The 20,178-nt window shown below is 47.5% G+C and overlaps 1 protein-coding gene across 1 annotated transcript; it reads right to left on the bottom strand.

The window, feature by feature from the left end:
* Positions 1-635: 635 nt before the first annotated feature.
* Positions 636-18,518, bottom strand: LOC306815841 (maestro heat-like repeat-containing protein family member 1). Its single transcript, XM_079332367.1, has 8 exons — positions 18,407-18,518; positions 15,860-16,006; positions 14,275-14,463; positions 10,799-10,951; positions 8,678-8,812; positions 7,106-7,208; positions 5,732-5,797; positions 636-939 (listed from the first exon to the last, which is right to left on the bottom strand). Exons 1-8 carry the CDS (start codon positions 18,515-18,517, stop codon positions 854-856), a joined length of 990 nt encoding a protein of 329 aa, XP_079188493.1. The 5' UTR covers position 18,518; the 3' UTR covers positions 636-853.
* Between the last annotated feature and the right edge of the window lie 1,660 nt (positions 18,519-20,178).

Raw genomic sequence — 20,178 nt, 5'->3', positions numbered from 1 at the left:
AGGCAGGACCTGGAATGGGGTCTGGAACAGGATCTGGAATGGGATCTGAAATAAAATCTAAAACGGGACCTGGAATGGGATCTGGGATAGGACCTGGAATGGGATCTAGGATGGAAATTGGAATGGGATCTGGGATGCAATCTGAGATAGGACCTGGAATGGGATAATGGGAACTGTAAGGAGATCTGGCATGGGGATCTGGACAGGCTCTGGAACGGGATCTGGAATTGAATCTGGATCTGGAATGGGATCTGGACCTGGAATGGAATCTGGAATGGGATCTGAATCTGGAATGGATCTGGGATGGGACCTGGAATGGGATTTGAGACAGGACCTGGAATGGGATCTGGGCTAGGACCTGGATTAAGATTTGGAACAGGATCTGGGCCAGGATCCCAAGGGAAAACCCAGAGGTGGGACAGAAACGGGGCAGGACCAACTGGACAATTCACAAGTTTTCCATATGGATTCAAGGCCGGGAAGAATCCCTGGATTGTCCCCATGGAGACACAGGTGGGGTCACCCCTTCCCACTCCCCAAATCCTGAGAAATCCAGGAATTCCAGGAGCCAAAAGCTTTATTTAAAAACAGGTCTCTGTACAGGGGAGGAATTCTGGGAATGGATCCCGGATCCTTTGGGAAGCAGTTGGATCCCATCCCAAATTCCGGCCCTTTTCCCACTTTTTTTGCCCCTGTGTCCAGGAATAAGGTGCAGGAAGACTTTTCCCATGGATTGGGATCCCCTGGGGTATTGCTGAGCAGATCCAGGAATTCCTGGGAATTCTGGGATTCAGTGGAGGCGTCCCAGGGTCTCAGAGCTGGGAATTCCTGGGAATTCTGGGAATTCTGGGATTCAGAGGAGGCGGACGAGGCGTCCCAGGGTCTCGGCCACCTTGATCCGCACGGCGGGAACGGGATCCTTGAGGAGCAGCTTCAGGGCTGGAATGACAGAGCAGGGATTAGGATCAGGGATTAGGATCAGGATCAGGGATTAGGATCAGGGATTAGGATCAGGGATTAGGATCAGGATCAGGGATTAGGATCAGGGATTAGGATCAGGGATTAGGATCAGGATCAGGGATTAGGATCAGGATTGGGATCAGGGATTAGGATCAGGATCAGGGATTAGGATCAGGGATTAGGATCAGGGATTAGGATCAGGGATTGGGATCAGGATCAGGGATTGGGATCAGGATTGGGATTAGGGATTAGGATCAGGATCAGGGATTAGGATCAGGATTGGGATCAGGGATTAGGATCAGGATCAGGGATTTGGATCAGGATTGGGATTAGGGATTAGGATCAGGGATTGGGATCAGGGATTAGGATCAGGATCAGGGATTGGGATCAGGATTGGGATCAGGGATTAGGATCAGGAACAGGGATCAGGTATTAGGATCAGAATTGGGATTAGATTTGGGATTTGGATCAGGATTGGGATCAGAAGAAGAGTGGGATTGTCATCAAAATCAGATCAGGATCAGGACTGGGAGCAGAACCAAGATTGGGATCAGAATTGGGACTGGGATCAAGGATTAGGATCAGGATTGAGATCAGGATCAGAATTGGGATCAGATTTAAGACTGGGATCAGGATTGGGATCAGAATCAGAATCAAGACTGGGATCAGGGTCAGGATTGGGATCTGGATCAGAATCAGGGGAAGAGTGGAATTGGGATCAGGATCAGAATTGGGATTAGATTTGGGATTTGGATCAAAATTTGGGTCAGGATTGGGATCAGAATTGAGGTTAGACTCAAGATTAGGATCAGGATTGGGATCAGGATCAGAATCAGAATCAGAATCAAGATTGGGATCAGGATTGGGATCAAGATCAGGATAGGAGTGGAACTCGATCAGAATCAGGGTCAGGATCAGGATCAGAACCAAGATTGGGATCAGAGTCAGGATCAGGGTGAGGGCTGGGCTCAGGATCAGAATTGGGATCAGAATCAGGATCAGGATCAGAATTGAGATTGGGATGAGAATTGGGATTGGGATTGGGATTGGGATCAGGGGAAGAGTAAGATTGATGGTTCAGAATCAGGATTAGGATCAGGACAAAAGATTAGGATCAGAACCGAGATTGGGTCAGAATCAGGATTAGGATCAGGATCAAGGATTAGGATCAGAACCGAGATTGGGTCAGAATCAGGATTAGGATCAGGATCAAGGATTAGGATCAGAACCGAGATTGGGTCAGAATCAGGATTAGGATCAGGATCAAGGATTAGGATCAGAACCAAGATTGGGTCAGAATCAGGATTAGGATCAGGATCAAGGATTAGGATCAGAACCAAGATTGGGTCAGAATCAGGATTAGGATCAGGATCAAGGATTAGGATCAGAACCAAGATTGGGTCAGAATCAGGATTAGGATCAGGATCAAGGATTAGGATCAGAACCAAGATTGGGTCAGAATCAGGATTAGGATCAGGATCAAGGATTAGGATCAGAATCGGGTTCAAGGTCAGAATTGGGATCGGGACAAGGATCAGGACCAGGATCAGGGATCAGGATTTTTGGGACCATCCTGAGCCTTTCCTGTGAATTTAAATTATTTTGGGATCATCCTAAACATTTAATTTTTAATACTTACTATATTTTATTTATGATACTAAATTATTTATTTACATATGAAAATATTTTCTATTATACATTAATTTTTTATAATTTCATTTTCTTTACTTTCTTGAGATCATTCTGTGCCTTTGCTTTTAATCTTTTAGGATCACCCAAAAATTTTTTTGTGTGGGATTTTCCCAAATTCCCTCCCCACCCCCGGGAACATCTCCTTGTCAATCACCAAATCCTGGCTGACAATGACAACAAAATCCTCTTTTTTTTTTTTGGGAAAACAATCCACAAAAATACCCCAAGACCCTGCAAATCTGGAATTTTTGGGATGGGGGGATTGGAATCTCCCAGGGGACCCCTTTAATCCTGGGAATCTGGGGCTGGATTTGGAATAAATCCCATTTTAAAAATCAAGATTTTCTCTTCTCCCAACCCCCCAATCCCAAATCCTGGAGCCCGAATCTCATCCAGGATTTTTTCCCAAATTTTTCCTTTGTTTATCCCAAATCCCTCAGGATTTTCCCTCATTCCCAAGGAAATCAGATCCCCCCTCCCCCTCCCAGATCCCAAAAAATTCCCGGAATTCCGAGCAAATCCCAACCCTCCCCTTTTTTTATTTCTCCTCGGGGCTGAAGGAAAAGCCACTTTTTCCCTTTTTTAGAGTTTTTGGTGGTTTTTTTTGGAAAGCTCGGGAATTTTCCGGGCTCGGCTCCACGGGATGAGGTCAGAGAGGGAAAAAATCCCCGAAATCCAGGAGTGAGCTCATCCCATCCCATCCCCCGCAGGGATCCAGGAGGGCCCTGCCCGGGAGGTTCAGGTCCCTCCGGACACCAAAAAATCCCAACATCCCAAAAAAATGGGATTTCCCCCTAAAAATGGGATTTTTTTCCCTCGAAAATGTGATTTTTCCCCCTAAAAATGGGATTTTTTTCCCTCTAAAATGAGATTTTTCCCCCTAAAAATGGGATTTTTTTTCCCTCGAAAATGAGATTTTTCCCCCTAAAAATGGGATTTTTTTTCCCTCGAAAATGTGATTTTTCCCTCTAAAAATGGGATTTTTTTTCCCTCGAAAATGTGATTTTTCCCCCTAAAAATGGGAATTTTTTTTCCCTCGAAAATGTGATTTTTCCCCCTAAAAATGGGATTTTTTTTCCCCTCGAAAATGTGATTTTTCCCCCTAAAAATGGGATTTTTTTTCCTCTAAAATGTGATTTTTCCCCCTAAAAATGGGATTTTTTTTTCCTCTAAAATGTGATTTTTCCCCCTAAAAATGGGATTTTTTTCCCTCTAAAATGTGATTTTTCCCTCTAAAAATGGGATTTTTTTCCCTTGAAAATGTGATTTTTCCCCCTAAAAATGGGATTTTTTTTCCCTCGAAAATGTGATTTTTCCCCCTAAAAATGGGATTTTTTTTTCCCTCTAAAATGTGATTTTTCCCTCTAAAAATGGGATTTTTTTCCCTTGAAAATTAAATTTTTCCCCCTAAAAATGGGATTTTTTTTCCCTCGAAAATGAGATTTTTTTTTTCCAAGAAATGTGATATTTTTTTCCCCCTAATAATGGGAATGTTTTATTTAAAAATGCAATTTTATTTCCCCTAAAAAAGGGGATTTATTTTCTTTAAAATGTCTTTTTTCCCTAAAAATGTGATTTTTTTTTCCCCTAAAAATGAGATGTTTTTCCCTGTAAAAATTGGGGTTTTTCCCCTAAAAATGGGATTTCTTTTCCCCTAAAAATGGGATTTTATTTTCCCCTAAAAAGGGAGATTTTTTTTTCTTTAAAATGGGGTTTCGTCCTAAAAATGTGATTTTTTTTCCCCCTAAAAGTCAGAATTTTTTACCTAAAAAAAGGCGGGGGGGTTTCCTGTAAAAATGTGGAATGTGGCCATAAAAATGAGATTTTTTTCCCCTAAAAATGAGCAAATTTTTTCCCTCTAAAATGAGATTTTTTTCCCCCTAAAATCTGGAATTTTTTCCCCCTAAAAATCGGATTTGTTTTCCCCTAAAAATGGGATTTTATTTTCCCCTAAAAAGAGGGATTAATTTTCTTTAAAATGGGTTTTTTTCCTAAAAATGTGATTTTTTTTTTTCCCTAAAAATGGGTATTTTTTACCTAAAAATTGGGGGGGTTTCCCCTAAAAATGTGGAATGTGGCCATAAAAATGAGATTTTTTTTTTCCCCTAAAAGTGGGGAGGGGTGTTCCTTAAAAATGGGATTTTTCCCTAATTTTTTTTCCTAAAATGAGGAATTTTCCCCTAAAAATGGGATTTTTTTTTTCCTCTAAAATGTGATTTTTTTCCCCCCAAAAATTGGATTTGTTTTCCCCTAAAAATGGGATTTTATTTTCCCCTAAAAAGGGGGAAATTTTTTCTTTAAAATGGGGTTTTTGTCCTAAAAATGTGATTTTTTTTTCCCTAAAAATGTGATTTTTTTTTTCCCTAAAAATGGGAATTATTTTACCAAAAAATGGGGGCGTGTTTCCCCTAGAAATGTGGAATGTGGCCATAAAAATGGGATTTTTTTCCCCTAAAAATGGGGGGGGGGTCTTAACAATGGGATATTTCCCTAATTTTTTTCCTAAAATAAGAAATTTTCCCCCAAAAATGGAGATTTTTTCCTTAAAAATTAAAATTTTCCCACTGAAAATTGGATTTTTTTCCTCTAAAATGAGATTTTTTTCCCCTAAAAATTGGAAATTTTTTTCCTAAAATTAAGATTTTTTTTTTCCCCTAAAAATGGGATTTTTTTGGTCCTTTTAAATGAGATTTTTTTTCCCCCCTTAAAATTGGGAATTTTTTTCCCTAAAATTAAGATTTTTTTTTCTTCAAAATGAGATTTTTTGTTCCTTTTAAATGAGATTTTTCCCCCCCCCCCCTTAAAATTGGGAATTTTTTTCCCTAAATAAGGGGATTTTTTTCTTCAAAAGAAAAAGTTTTTCTTCTTTTTTTTCCCTAAAAATGTGATTTTTTTTTCCCTAAAAATGTGATTATTTTTTCCTTAAAAATGGGATTTTTTTTCCCTAAAAATGAGAAATTTAGCCCTAAAAATGTGGGATTTTCCCCAAAATTGAAATTCTGATCCTACAGAATACCGATAAAAATCGGGAATTTTGGGAATTTTGGGGATTTTGGGGATTTGGGGGATTTTGGCTCACCTGAGATGAGCTCATCCAGGTCCACCTGCTGTCCCTGCTCCTCGTCCATGTGCAGCACCAGGAATCCTGCAGGGAATTCTGGGATCAGGAACTGGGATGGGAACATCCCCCCAAAAATTCCCAAATGATCCCAAAAAAACTCATCCAAATATCCCCAAAATGAACAGGAACAGCTCAAAATGTCCCAGCACTGATGTCACCTCCTGGTGACAAAAGCCACCAATGTGACCATGAGAGGTGACACGACCCAAATCCAACTGGGGACAAGTTTGGGGTGACCAGAGACCCCAAAAATTCCAAATTGTCCCCAAAAATCCCTGTCAAAACCACCCAAAATCTCCTTGGGGATTGACAGGAGTGATGTCACCTCCTGGTGACAAAAGCCACCACTGGGACCCCAAGAGGTGACAGGACCAGGGACCAGCTGGGGACAAGTTTGGGGTCACCAGAGACCCCAAAATCCCCTCAAACCCACCCGAAAATGGCCTAAAACCACCCAAACCCCACTTGAGACCTCCATGGCCAGTGCCACCCCTGGGGACAAAGGCCACCGTGGTGTCCCTGTCCCTCCCTGGTGTCCCTGTCCCCTCCTTGTCCCCATCCCTGTCCCCATCCCTGTCCCTCTCCCTGTCTCCTCACCAGTGTCCCTGTCCCCAATGTCCCCAGTGTCCCCAGTGTCCCCAGTGTCCCCGGTATCCCCATTGTCCCCGGTGTCCCCATTGTCCCCAGTGTCCCCGGTGTCCCCAGTGTCCCCAGTGTCCCCGGTGTCCCCACTGTCCCAGTGTCCCCGGTGTCCCCAGTGTCCCCACTGTCCCAGTGTCCCCGGTGTCCCCACTGTCCCAGTGTCCCCGGTGTCCCCAGTGTCTCCGGTGTCCCAGTGTCCCCGGTGTCCCCAGTGTCCCCACTGTCCCAGTGTCCCCGTGTCCCCAGTGTCCCCAGTGTCCCCAGTGTCCCCAGTGTCCCCGGTGTCCCCAGTGTCCCCAGTGTCCCCAGTGTCCCCAATGTCCCCAGTGTCTCCAGTGTCCCAGTGTCCCCATTGTCCCAGTGTCCCCAGTGTCCCCAGTGTCCCCGGTGTCCCCAGTGTCCCCAGTGTCCCCAGTGTCCCCAGTATCCCCAGTGTCCCCAGTGTCCCCGGTGTCCCCCAGTGTCCCCAGTGTCCCTGGTGTCCCCAGTGTCCCCGGTGTCCCTGGTGTCCCCAGTGTCCCCAGCGTCCCCAGTGTCCCCAGCGTCCCCAGTGTCCCCAGTGTCCCTGGTGTCCCCAGTGTCCCTGGTGTCCCCAGTGTCCCCAGTGTCCCCATGTCCCCATTGTCCCCAGTGTCCCAGTGTCCCCAGTGCCCCCAGTGTCCCCAGTGTCCCCAGTGTCCCCAATGTCACCGATGAACATGGCCGCCGCTGCCCGCAGTTCCCTCCAGGGGCTCTTGAAGTAGAAGAGGTTGGTGGAGAGGAGGCGGCTCAGCAGCGCGGGGTGACTGCGCATCTGGGGACAATGGGGACAGTCAGGGGACACGGGGACATTGGGGACAATGGGGACAGTCAGGGGACACGGGGACACTGAGGGGACACAGGGGACATTGGGGACATTGGGGAAATTGGGGACAGCAGGAGCGCTGAGGGGATTGAGGACATTAAGAGACATTGGGGGGGTTGGGGACAGAGGGGTCAGTGAGGGGACATTGGGAACATTGGGTGACACTGAGGGGAATTGGTGACATTGGGGACATGCAGGGGAATGGGGATATTGGGGACACCAAAGACATTCGGGATGTTGGGGGGATTTGGGGACACTGAGGGGAACTGGGGACACTGGGGGGATTGAGAGCGATTGAGGGGACTTGAAATATCCCAATATCCCAACATCCCAATACCCCAAAATCCCAACATCCCAATACCCCAATATCCCAATATCCCAACATCCCAATATCCCAATATCCCAATATCCCAACATCCCAATACCCCAATATCCCAATATCCCAACATCCCAATATCCCAATATCCCAATGTCCCAATATCCCAATATCCCAATATCCCAACATCCCAACATCCCAATATCCCAATATCCCATATCCCAATATCCCAATATCCCAATGTCCCAATGTCCCAATATCCCAATATCCCAATATCGCAATGTCCCAATATCCCAATATCCCAATATCCCATATCCCATATCCCAATATCCCATATCCCAATATCCCAATATCCCAATGTCCCAATATCCCAATATCCCCATATCCCAATATCCCAACATCCCAATATCCCAATATCCCAATATCCCAATATCCCATATCCCAATATCCCAATATCCCAATATCCCATATCCCCATATCCCAATATCCCATATCCCATATCCCATATCCCAATATCCCAATATCCCAATGTCCCAATATCCCAATATCCCAATATCCCAACATCCCAACATCCCAATATCCCAATATCCCATATCCCAATATCCCAATATCCCAATGTCCCAATGTCCCAATATCCCAATATCCCAATATCGCAATGTCCCAATATCCCAATATCCCATATCCCATATCCCAATATCCCAATATCCCAATATCCCATATCCCATATCCCAATATCCCAATATCCCATATCCCATATCCCAATATCCCATATCCCATATCCCAATATCCCATATCCCATATCCCATATCCCATATCCCATATCCAATATCCCAATATCCCATATCCCATATCCAATATCCCATATCCCCATATCCCATATCCCATATCCCATATCCCAATATCCCATATCCCCATATCCCAATATCCCATATCCCAATATCCCATATCCCATATCCCAATATCCCATATCCCATATCCCATATCCCAATATCCCATATCCCAATATCCCATATCCCATATCCCCATATCCCAATATCCCATATCCCAATATCCCATATCCCGCTATCCCGATATCCCGCTATCCCATATCCCGATATCCCACCAGGGATTTGCAGACGTGGTTGATGAACTCCCCGTAGTGCAGCCCCCGCTCCTCCCGCAGGTGATTCCCGAACAATTCCCGCAGCTCGGCACAGCCCAGGCCGGGCCCGCACACCCGCAGGGCGAACTTGGACGCCTGGAACACCGGGAATGACAGGGAATGATGCACCGGGGAATCCCCAAACTCCCGGGAATGACAGGGAATGATGCACCGGGGAATCCCCAAACTCCCGGGAATGACAGGGAATGATGCACCGGGGAATCCCCAAAATCCCGGGAATGACAGGGAATGATGCACCGGGGAATCCCCAAAATCCGGGAATGACACACAGGGGAATCCCCAAAATCCCGGGAATGATGCACCGGGGAATCCCCAAAATCCCGGGAATGACAGGGAATGATGCCACCGGGGAATCCCCAAATCCCGGGAATGACACACGGGGGAATCCCCAAAATCCGGGAATGGACACACGGGGGAATCCCCAAACACCCGGGAATGACACACAGGGGAATCCCCAAAATCCCGGGAATGACAGGGAATGATGCACCGGGGAATCCCCAAAATCCCGGGAATGACAGGGAATGATGCACCGGGGAATCCCCAAAATCCCGGGAATGATGCACCGGGGAATCCCCAAAATCCCGGGAATGATGCACCGGGGAATCCCCAAAATCCCGGGAATGACAGGGGAATGATGCACCGGGGAATCCCCAAAATCCCGGGAAGAACACAACGGGGATCCCCAAAATCCCGGGAATGATGCACCGGGAATCCCCAAAATCCCGGGAATGACAGGGAATGATGCACCGGGGAATCCCCAAAATCCCGGGAATGATGCACCGGGGAATCCTCAAAATCCCGGGAATGACACACGGAGGAATCCCCAAACACCCGGGAATGACACACGGGGGAATCCCCAAAATCCCGGGAATGACACACAGGGGAATCCCCAAAATCCCGGGAATGATGCACCGGGGAATCCTCAAAATCCCGGGAATGACAGGGAATGACAGGAAATGACAGGGAATGGCACACAGGGGAATCCCCAAACACCCGGGAATGACAGGGAATGATGCACCGGGGAATCCCCAAAATCCCGGGAATGACAGGGAATGATGCACCGGGGAATCCCCAAAATCCCGGGAATGACAGGGAATGATGCACCGGGGAATCCCCAAATCCCGGAATGATGCAACCAGGGAATCCCCAAAATCCCGGAATTGACAGGAATGATTGCACCGGGGAATCCCCAAATCCCGGGAATGGATGCACCGGGGAATCCCCAAATCCCGGGAATGATGCACCGGGGAATCCCCAAAATCCCGGGAATGACAGGGAATGATGCACCGGGGAATCCCCAAAATCCCGGGAATGATGCACCGGGGAATCTCCAAAATCCCGGGAATGACACACGGAGGAATCCCCAAAATCCCGGGAATGACACACGGGGGAATCCCCAAAATCCCGGGAATGACACATGGGGGAATCCCCAAAATCCCGGGAATGACACACAGGGGAATCCCCAAAATCCCGGGAATGATGCACCGGGGAATCCCCAAAATCCTGGAATGACAGGGAATGAGGCACCGGGGAATCCCCAAAATCCCGGGAATGACAGGGAATGATGCACCGGGGAATCCCCAAAATCCCGGGAATGATGCACCGGGGAATCCCCAAAATCCCGGGAATGATGCACCGGGGAATCCCCAAAATCCCGGGAATGGCACACAGGGGAATCCCCAAAATCCCGGGAATGACACACGGGGGAATCCCCAAAATCCCGGGAATGGCACACGAGGGAATCCCACAAACACCTGGGAATGACACACGGGGGAATCATGGAAAACCCCCTAATTTCCTGGGAATTCCACATAGGGAAATGCCCCAAATTTGCTGGGAATTCCAAATGGGGGAATGCCTTTAATTCTCAGGAATTCTGCATTGGGGAATCCCCTGAATTCCTGGGAATTCCACACCAGGGAATCCCCCAAATCCCTGGGAATTCCACATGGGGGAATCCCCCAAAACCCGGGAATTCTTTTTTGGGGAATCCCCCAAATGTCCCGGGAACGCCGCCCAGGGGAATCCCCCGGAATTCCCGGGAATTCCCGGAATTCCCACCTTGACCACGTCGGGCTGGGGGTCCTGCAGGTGCAGCAGCAGCGTCACGAGCCCGTTCAGGATCTGCTCCGAGAAAACCTCGGAGTCGGAGCGGCCCAGGCGGGAAAGATTCCCAAAAAGGACGATGGAGGAGCGCCGGAGGTCGGGGTGCTCCTGGGGAAAACAGGGAAAAACGGGAATCACCCGGAGAAAACCCCAAAATTCCGTCCTGGGATCCCAAAATCCCATACCTGGATCCCAAAATTCCATCCTGTGATCCTGAAATTCCATCCCATAATCCCAAAATCCTGTCCTGTGGTCCTGAAATGCCATACTAGATTCCCAAAATCAGCCCTGTGATCCTGAAATCCCATCCTGTGATCCCAAAATTCCATCCTGTGATCCCAAAATCCCATTCTGTGATCCTGAAATCCCATTCTGTGATCCCAAAATCCTGTCCTGTGATCCCAAAATTTACCCTGTGATCCTGAAATTCCATACCAGGATCCCAAAATTCCATCCTGTGGTCCCAGAATCCCATCCCATTACCCCAAAATCCTGTCCTGTGATCCTGAAATTCCATACTAGATTCCCAAAATCTGCCCTGTGATCCTGAAATCCCATCTCATGACCCTAAAATCCTGTCTTGTTATCCCAAAATCCCACAGTGGAATATGTAAATCCTATCCTGTTATCCCAAAATCTACCCTGTGATCCTGAAAGTTCATTCCATTATCCCAAAATTCCATCCTGTGATCCCAGAATCCCAGAATCCCATCCCATGATCCCAAAATCTGCCCTGTGATGCCAAAATTCCATCCATGGTATCAAAACCCCAATCTGGGATCCCGAAATCCCATAGTGGGATACCAAAATCCTGTCCTGTGATTCCAAAATCTGCCCTGTGATCCTGAAATTCCATCCCATGATCCCAAAATTCCATCCTGTGATCCTGAAATCCCATTCTATGATCCCAAAATCTGCCCTGTGATCCTGAAATCCCATCCCATGATTCCAAAATCCCGTTCTGGGATCCCAAAATCCCATCCTGGAATCCTGAAACTCCATGCTGGGATCCCGAAAACCCATCCCTTGACCACAAAATCTATCCTGTGATCCCGAAATTCCATCGCATGATCCCAAAATCCTGTCCTGTTATCCCAAAATTCCATACTGTGATCCTGAAATTCCTTCCTGGGATCCCGAAATCCCATAGTGGATAACGGAAATCCTGTCCTGTGATCCCAAAATCTGCCCTGTGATCCCAAAATTCCATCCCATGATATCAAAACCCCATCTTGTGATCCCGAAATCCCATCCTGTGATCCCGAAATTCCATCCTGGGATTCCAAAATCCTCCCCTATTATCCCAAAACCCTCTCCTGTTATCCCAGAATCCCATCCTGGGATCTCAAAATCCCATCCCAATATTCTCCAAATCCCCGTTCTGATGTTTCCATCCCATTTTTCCCACCATTCCCATCCCTCTGTTCCCATATTTCCAATGGTCCCAAGCACAGGGGACAATCCCAATAGGAAAATTCCAATAAGACAATTCCAATGGGAAAATCCCAATGGGAAAATCTAAATGGGAAAATCCTAATGGGACAATCCCAATGGGAAAATCCCAATGGAAATCCCAATGGGAAAATCTCAATGGGAAAATCCCAATGGGAAAATCCTAATGGGACAATCCCAATGGGAAAATCCCAATGGGAAAATCTAAATGGGAAAATCCTAATGGGACAATCCCAATGGGAAAATCCCAATGGAAATCCCAATGGGAAAATCTCAATTGGAAAATCCTAATGGGACAATCCCAATGGGAAAATCCCAATGGAAATCCCAATGGGAAAATCTCAATGGGAAAATCCCAATGGGAAAATCTCAATGGGACTATTCCAATGGGAAAATCCCAATGGGAAAATCTAAATGGGACAATCCCAATGGGAAAATCCCAATGGGAAAATCTCAATGGGAAATCCCAATTGGAAAATCCCAATGGGAAAATCCCAATGGAATAATCCCAATAGGAAAATTCCAACAGGAATATTCCAATGGGACAATCCTAAAGGGGAAATCCCAAAGGGACAATTCCAGTTGGGGAAATCTTAATGGGACAATCCCAATGGAAAATCCCAATGGAAAATCCCAATGGGACTATTCCAATGGGAAAATCCCAATGGGACTATTCCAATGGGAAAATCCCAATGGAAAATCCCAATGGAAAATCCCAATGGGACTATTCCAATGGGAAAATCCCAATGGAAAATCCCAATGGAAAATCCCAATGGGACTATTCCAATGGGAAAATCCCAATGGAAAATCCCAATGGGAAAATCCCAATGGAAAATCCCAATGGGACCATTCCAACGGGAAAATCCCAATGGGATGATCCCAATGGGAAAAAATCCCAATGGAAAATCTCAATGGGACAATCCCACTGGGGAAATTCCGGGGGAAAATCCCAATGGGAAAATCCCATGGACCAATCCCAATGAACCAATCCCAATGAGATGATCCCATGGACCAATCCCAATGGGAAAATCCCAATGGGATGATCCCATGGACCAATCCCAATGAACCAATCCCAATGGGATGATCCCATGGACCAATCCCAATGGGATGATCCCATGGACCAATCCCAATGGGAAAATCCCAATGGGATGATCCCATGGACCAATCCCAATGGGAAAATCCCAATGGGATGATTCCATGGACCAATCCCAAAGAACCAATCCCAATGGGATGATCCCAGGGTCCAATCCCAATGGGAAAATCCCAGTGGGATGGTCCCATGGACCAATCCCACTGAACCAATCCCAATGGGATGATCCCATGGACCAATCCCACTGAACCAATCCCAATGGGATGATCCCATGGACCAATCCCAATGGGATGATCCCATGGACCAATCCCACTGAACCAATCCCTATGGGATGATCCCATGGACCAATCCCAATGAACCAATCCCAATGGGATGATCCCAGGGATCAATCCCAATGAACCAATCCCAATGGGGTGATCCCATGGATCAATCCCAATGGGAAAATCCCAATGGGATGATCCCATGGACCAATCCCACTGAACCAATCCCAATGGGATGATCCCATGGACCAATCCCAATGAACCAATCCCAATGGGATGATCCCATGGACCAATCCCACTGAACCAATCCCAATGGGATGATCCCATGGACCAATCCCAATGAACCAATCCCAATGGGATGATCCCATGGACCAATCCCAATGAACCAATCCCAATGGGATGATTTCCTGGACCCATCCCAATGGGAAAATCCCAATGGGATGACCCCAACAGGAAAACCCCAACGCACCAACCCCGGCAGGACCCTCATCCCATCATCGGAGCCTGGATAAGAATCCAGGAGAAATCCCAGCCCGAGGTGCAAAATTTGGGATGGCAAAACCCCGTGGGATGGACGGAGCCCATCCCAACCCCATTCCCATTCCGGGATTCCCGGGATTTCCCCTCACGCTGTCGAAGAAGGGCCGGATGCGGATGGCCACGTGGAGCAGCATGGACTGCACGTCCCGCTCCTCCAGGTGATCCAGGATTTTGGAAAGGCTGGACATGGCCTCCAATGCCAGCAGGTTGTTGGGATCGTCCTTGTCGTCCAAGCCGTTGACCATGGAGGCCAAGAGCTGCGCGCCGTGCCGCCGGATCTGCCGGGAAAAACCGGGAAAAACCGGGAAAACGGGAGATGCGGGCGGCTCGTCCCAGAAACCGGGATAGGAAAGGGGGATTGGGAATGGGGAATTGTGGGGAATTCTGGGAATTCCAGGAGTAGGAATGGGAAAAATGTGGAATGGGAAAACTGGAATTCAGGGAGATCTGGGAATTGTGGGAATGGGGAAAATAGGAATGGGAATATTGGAATACAGGGAGATCTGGGAATTGTGGGAATGGGGAAAATAGGAATGGGAAAATTGGAATTCAGGGAGATCTGAGAATTATGGGAATGGGGAAAATAGGAATAGGAAAATTGGAATTCAGGGAAATTTGGGAATTCTGAGAGCGAGAAAAATGGGAACAGGAAAATTGGAATTCAGGGAAATATGGGAATGGGGAAATAGGAATGGGAAAATTGGAATACAGGGAAATACGGGAATGGGGAAAATGGGAATGGGAAAATTGGAATTCAGGGAAATATGGGAATGGGGAAAATAGGAATGGGAAAATTGGAATTCAGAGAAATATGGGAATTCTGAGAGCGAGAAAAATGGGAATGAGAAAATAGGAATTCAGAGAAATATGGGAATTATGGGAACGGGGAAAATAGGAATGGGAAAATTGGAATTCAGGGAGACTTGGGAATTCTGAGAGCGAGAAAAATGGGAATGAGAAAATTGGAATTCAGGGAAATATGGGAACGGGGAAAATTGGAATGCAGAGAAATATGGGAATTCTGGGAATGGGAAAATTGGAATTCAGGGAGATCTGGGAATTGTGGGAATGGGAAAAATAGGAATGGGAAAATTGGAATTCAGGGAAATATGGGAATTATGGGAATGGGAAGAATGGGAATGGAAAATTGGAAATGTGATTGGGAAAAAATGGGAATTCTGGGAATTCTGGGGATTGTGGGAATGGGGGAATTCCTGGCAGCAGAGGAGGGAGCTGGGAGTGCTCATCCCAGAGAAAATTTGGTTTGGAGAGATCCAGAGGGAGTTTGGGATTGGATCCCAAGGGAAAAGAAGGAAAGTACTAAAATAGGAATTTTTGGGAATAATCCCCTGGAATTGATGGAATTCCAGGATTTGGTGCCTTGGGAAGCATGGCAAGGACTGAGGCCAGGAATTCCCAGGAGAAGCTGGAAAAGGGGGTCAATCCCAGCTGGAATTCCCAAGAAATATTCCTGAGAATCCCTGGAAAACGAGGATGAGGAGAATCCCCCTGCTGGGAAAGGATCTGGGATTCCCGGGAATGGCTCTGGAGAAATTCCTGGATTTTTTAGGATAGGGCACCTCCCAACCCCTGGAACTCCCTGCCCATCCCAAAAATCCTCATCCTGATGTTTTTGGGGGAATCCCAAGCAGGATTTCCAGGAGCTGCTCCCACCTTGTCCGGGGATCCCGAGGCGACATTCCCGAGCCCCCGGAGCGCCAGCACCCGCACCAGGAGGCAGGAATCCTTCTCCAGAGCCGTCAGCGCATCCAGGAGCGGCTCCAGCAGCATCAGGTCGTTCACCACGTTGTGGTTGAGGAGCTGGAAAAGGGAAAAAACCTCGGGATACACTGGGAAAAACGTTGGGATACATTGGGGAAAACCTCGGGATACAATGGGAAAAACGTCAGGATACATCGGGAAAAACCTCGGGATACACCAGGAAAACTGGCAGGAAAAATTTGGGAGTTTTTGGATAGATTGATTGGAGAGGATGTCCATGGATCTGCTGGAATTTTGTTCTTTTTCCCCCGGCTCCAGTGGGAATTTGAAACCCTCTCCGAGGTCCAAACACGCTTGGGATTTTGGGATGGGCTCCAAGAGGAGCTGGGTATTTGGGATGTGGGATGATGGATGGATGGATGGATGGATGGATGGATGGATGGATGGATGATGGATGGATGGATGAATCCATGGATCCATGGATGATGGATGGATGAATCCATGGATCCATGGATGATGGATGGATCCCTGGGATTGAAGGATGGACAGATCCAGGGATGGACAGATCTACAAATGGATGGATTCACCAATGAATCCATGGATGGATGGATGAAGAGATCCATGGATGGACAGATCATGGATGGGCAGATCCATGGATGGATCTATGGATGATGGATGGACCCACAGATGTACAGGTCCCTGGGATTGAAGGATGGACAGATCCATGGATGGATGGATGGATCCATGAGATGGATTGATGGATGGATGGATGAATGATGGATGGATGGATGCATGGATGGATGGATGGATGGATGAATGAATCCATGGATCCATGGATGATGGATGGATCCCTGGGATTGAAGAATGGACAGATCCATGAATGAATGGATCTATGGGAATGAAGGATGGACAGATCCATGGATGAACAAATCCATGGATAACGTAGAGATGAATGCATGGATGAATGAATCCATGGATGGATGGATCCATGGATCCATGGACGGACGGACAGATCCAGGGATGGACAGATCCATGGAATTAAAAGATGGACAGATCCATGGACAGATGGATGGATGGATGGATGGATGGATGGATGGATGGATGGATGGATGGATGGATGGATGGATCCATGGACAGATGGACCCCTGGATCCATGGAGGAATGGATGGACAATGGATCCATGGACGGATGGACAGATCCATGGATGGACAGGTTCATGGACAGACGAACCCCTGGATCCATGGAGTAATGGATGGATCATGGATCCATGGATAGACGGACAGATCCATGGATGGATGGATCCATGGTGGACTAATGGAATGGACGGATGGTAATGGACAGATCCATGGATGGATGGACAGACCCATGGATGGATGGATCCATGGAACTGAAAGAAGGACAGATCCATAGACAGCTGGACAGACCCATGGATGGATGGATTCATGGACAGACGGACCCCTGAATCCATGGAGGAATGGATGGATGATGGATCCATGGACAGATGGACAGACCCATAGATGGACAGATCCATGGATGGACTAATGGATGGATGGATGGATGGATGGACAGATCCATGGATGGACTAATGGATGGATGGATGGATGGATGTGACAGACCCATGGATGGACGGATCCATGGATGGGACAGATCCATGGATGGACAATCCATGGATGGACTAATGGATGGATGGATGGACAGATCCATGGATGGAATATGGATGGTATGGTATGGACAGGACCCATGGATCGGACCGACCCATAGATGGACAGATCCATGGATGGATGGACAGATCCATGGATGGACAGATCCATGGATGGACGGATGGATGGATGGATGGACAGATCCATGGATGGACTAATGGATGGATGGACAGACCCATGGATGGACGGATCCATGGATGGACAGATCCATGGATGGACAGATCCATGGATGGACAGATCCGTGGATGGACTAATGGATGGATGGATGGATAGATGGATGGACAGATCCATGGATGGACTAATGGATGGATGGATGGATAGATGGATGGACAGATCCATGGATGGACTAATGGATGGATGGATGGATGGACAGACCCAGGGATGGACGGATCCATGGATGGACTAATCGATGGATAGATGGATGGATGGATGGATGGATGGATGGATGGATGGATGGATGGACGGACGGACAGATCCATGGATGGACAGACCCATGGTTGGACAGATCCATGTACAGCCGGATCCATGGAGGAATGGATGGACAATGGATCCATGGATGGATGGACAGATCCACGGACGGATGGATCCATGGACAGATGGACAGACCCATGGATGGATGGATGGACAGACAGATCCATGGATAGGCAAACCCATGGACGGACAGACCCATGGATGGACAGACCCATGGACGGACAGACCCATGGTTGGACGGATCCATGGTTGGACTGATCCATGGAGAGCCGGATCCCCGGATCCATGGTGGGACACCGGCCGGCCGTTGCCGCGTTTCCCGGCTCACCTCGGCCAGGAATGCCGTGCTGGTCACCCTCTGGCACTCAAAGACGCTTCCCAGCTCCGGGACGAGGCTCCGGACGATCGGAGGGAGCCGGGGCCCGCAGAGCCGAGCCATGGCCCTGCGTGGGAACAGCACCCGGGATCACGGGAAGCACGGGAATCACAAATATCACAAAAACCACAGAAATCCCCAAAATCCTGGAAATAGCAGATATCACAAAAATCCCAGAAATCCTGGAAATCCCAGAAATCACAAAAATCCCCAAAATCCCAAAAATCCTGGAAATCCCAGAAATCACAAAAATCACAGAAATCACAAAAATCCTAAAAAAATCCTGGAAATCCCAGAAATCACAAAAATCACAGAAATCCCAGAAATCCCAGAAATCTTTAGAAATCCCGGAAATCACAAGAATCCAGGAAATCCTGAAAATCCCAGGTATCACAAAAATCCCAGAAATCCTGGAAATCCCAGAAATCATGGATATCCCAGAAATCCCAGAAATCCCAGAAATCTTTGGAAATTCTGGAAATCCCAAAAATCCTGGAAATCTTGGAAATCACAAAAATCCCAGAAATCCTGGAAAGCACGAAAATCGCAGAAAACGCAGATATCAAAAAAATCCCAGAAATCCTGGAAATCCCAGAAATCACGGATATCACAAAAATCCCAGAAATCCCAGAAATCTTTGGAAATCCCAGAAATCCCAGAAATCTTTGGAAATCCCAGAAATCCCGGATATCACAAAAATCCCAGAAATCCCGAAAATCCCCGAAATCTCAGGAATCCCAAGAATCCCTGTCCCCAGGCAGGACAACTCCCAGCATGGAAAACCAGGATTGATCCTCAGAGAAGGATCTGGAGCGTCCCGAAAACCACATCCGGTTTTTTTTTGGGATAAGTGGCTCCAGAATTTTTGGGAGGTTTCCCAAAAATTGGAAAACCCCAATCCCAACTTGGATGATGCTGGATGGAGCCCTGCCACCCCCTGGCAATGGGAATTTCCTGGGAATGATGGGATGGGATACTCCAGGAATCCCAGGGATGCAGCAGGAAAAGGGAGGAGATTTCCATGGAAAATTTTGGGATCCCATGGAAGTAGGGAAGGGAATGAGCCCGGCCATAGGAATGTGGGGAAATGGTGGGATTGGAGATAATGGGAATTCCAAACTGGGTTTAGAGATATTGGGAATTCCACAGTGGGATCGGAGACATTGGGAATTCTGCAGTGGGATCAGTGGCATTGGGAATTACAGAGTGGGGACTGGGAACACTGGGAATTCCAAACTGGGTTAGAGATATTGGGAATTCCACAGTGGATCGGAGACATTGGGAATTCTGCAGTGGGTTCAATGGCATTGGGAATTCCAGAGTGGGACTGGGAACACTGGGAATTCCAAACTGGGTTTGGAGACATTGGGAATTCTGCAGTGGGATCAGTGGCATTGGGAATTACAGAGTGGGACTGGGAACACTGGGAATTCCAAACTGGGATGATCCCACTGCACAATTGACTCTGGGATCAATGGCACTGGAATTTCACAGTGGGATTGGGGACCTGGGAATTCCAGAATGGGATTTGGGACTCTGGGAATTCCAGAGTGGGACAGTGACACTGGAATTTCCAAATGGGATCAGTGACCCTGGAATTCTGCAGGGGATCAATGGCACTGGGAATTCCACAGTGGGATTGGGGACACTGGGAATTCCAAACTGGGATTAGAGACTTGGGGAATTCCAAACTGGGACTGGAAACACTGGGAATTCCAGTGGGA

This window comes from Erithacus rubecula, assembly GCF_903797595.1.
Source record: "Erithacus rubecula genome assembly, contig: scaffold_248_arrow_ctg1, whole genome shotgun sequence".
Taxonomy (NCBI): domain Eukaryota; kingdom Metazoa; phylum Chordata; class Aves; order Passeriformes; family Muscicapidae; genus Erithacus; species Erithacus rubecula.
Note: the sequence above shows the minus strand (reverse complement) of the source record. Positions and strands in the feature narration are given on the sequence as shown.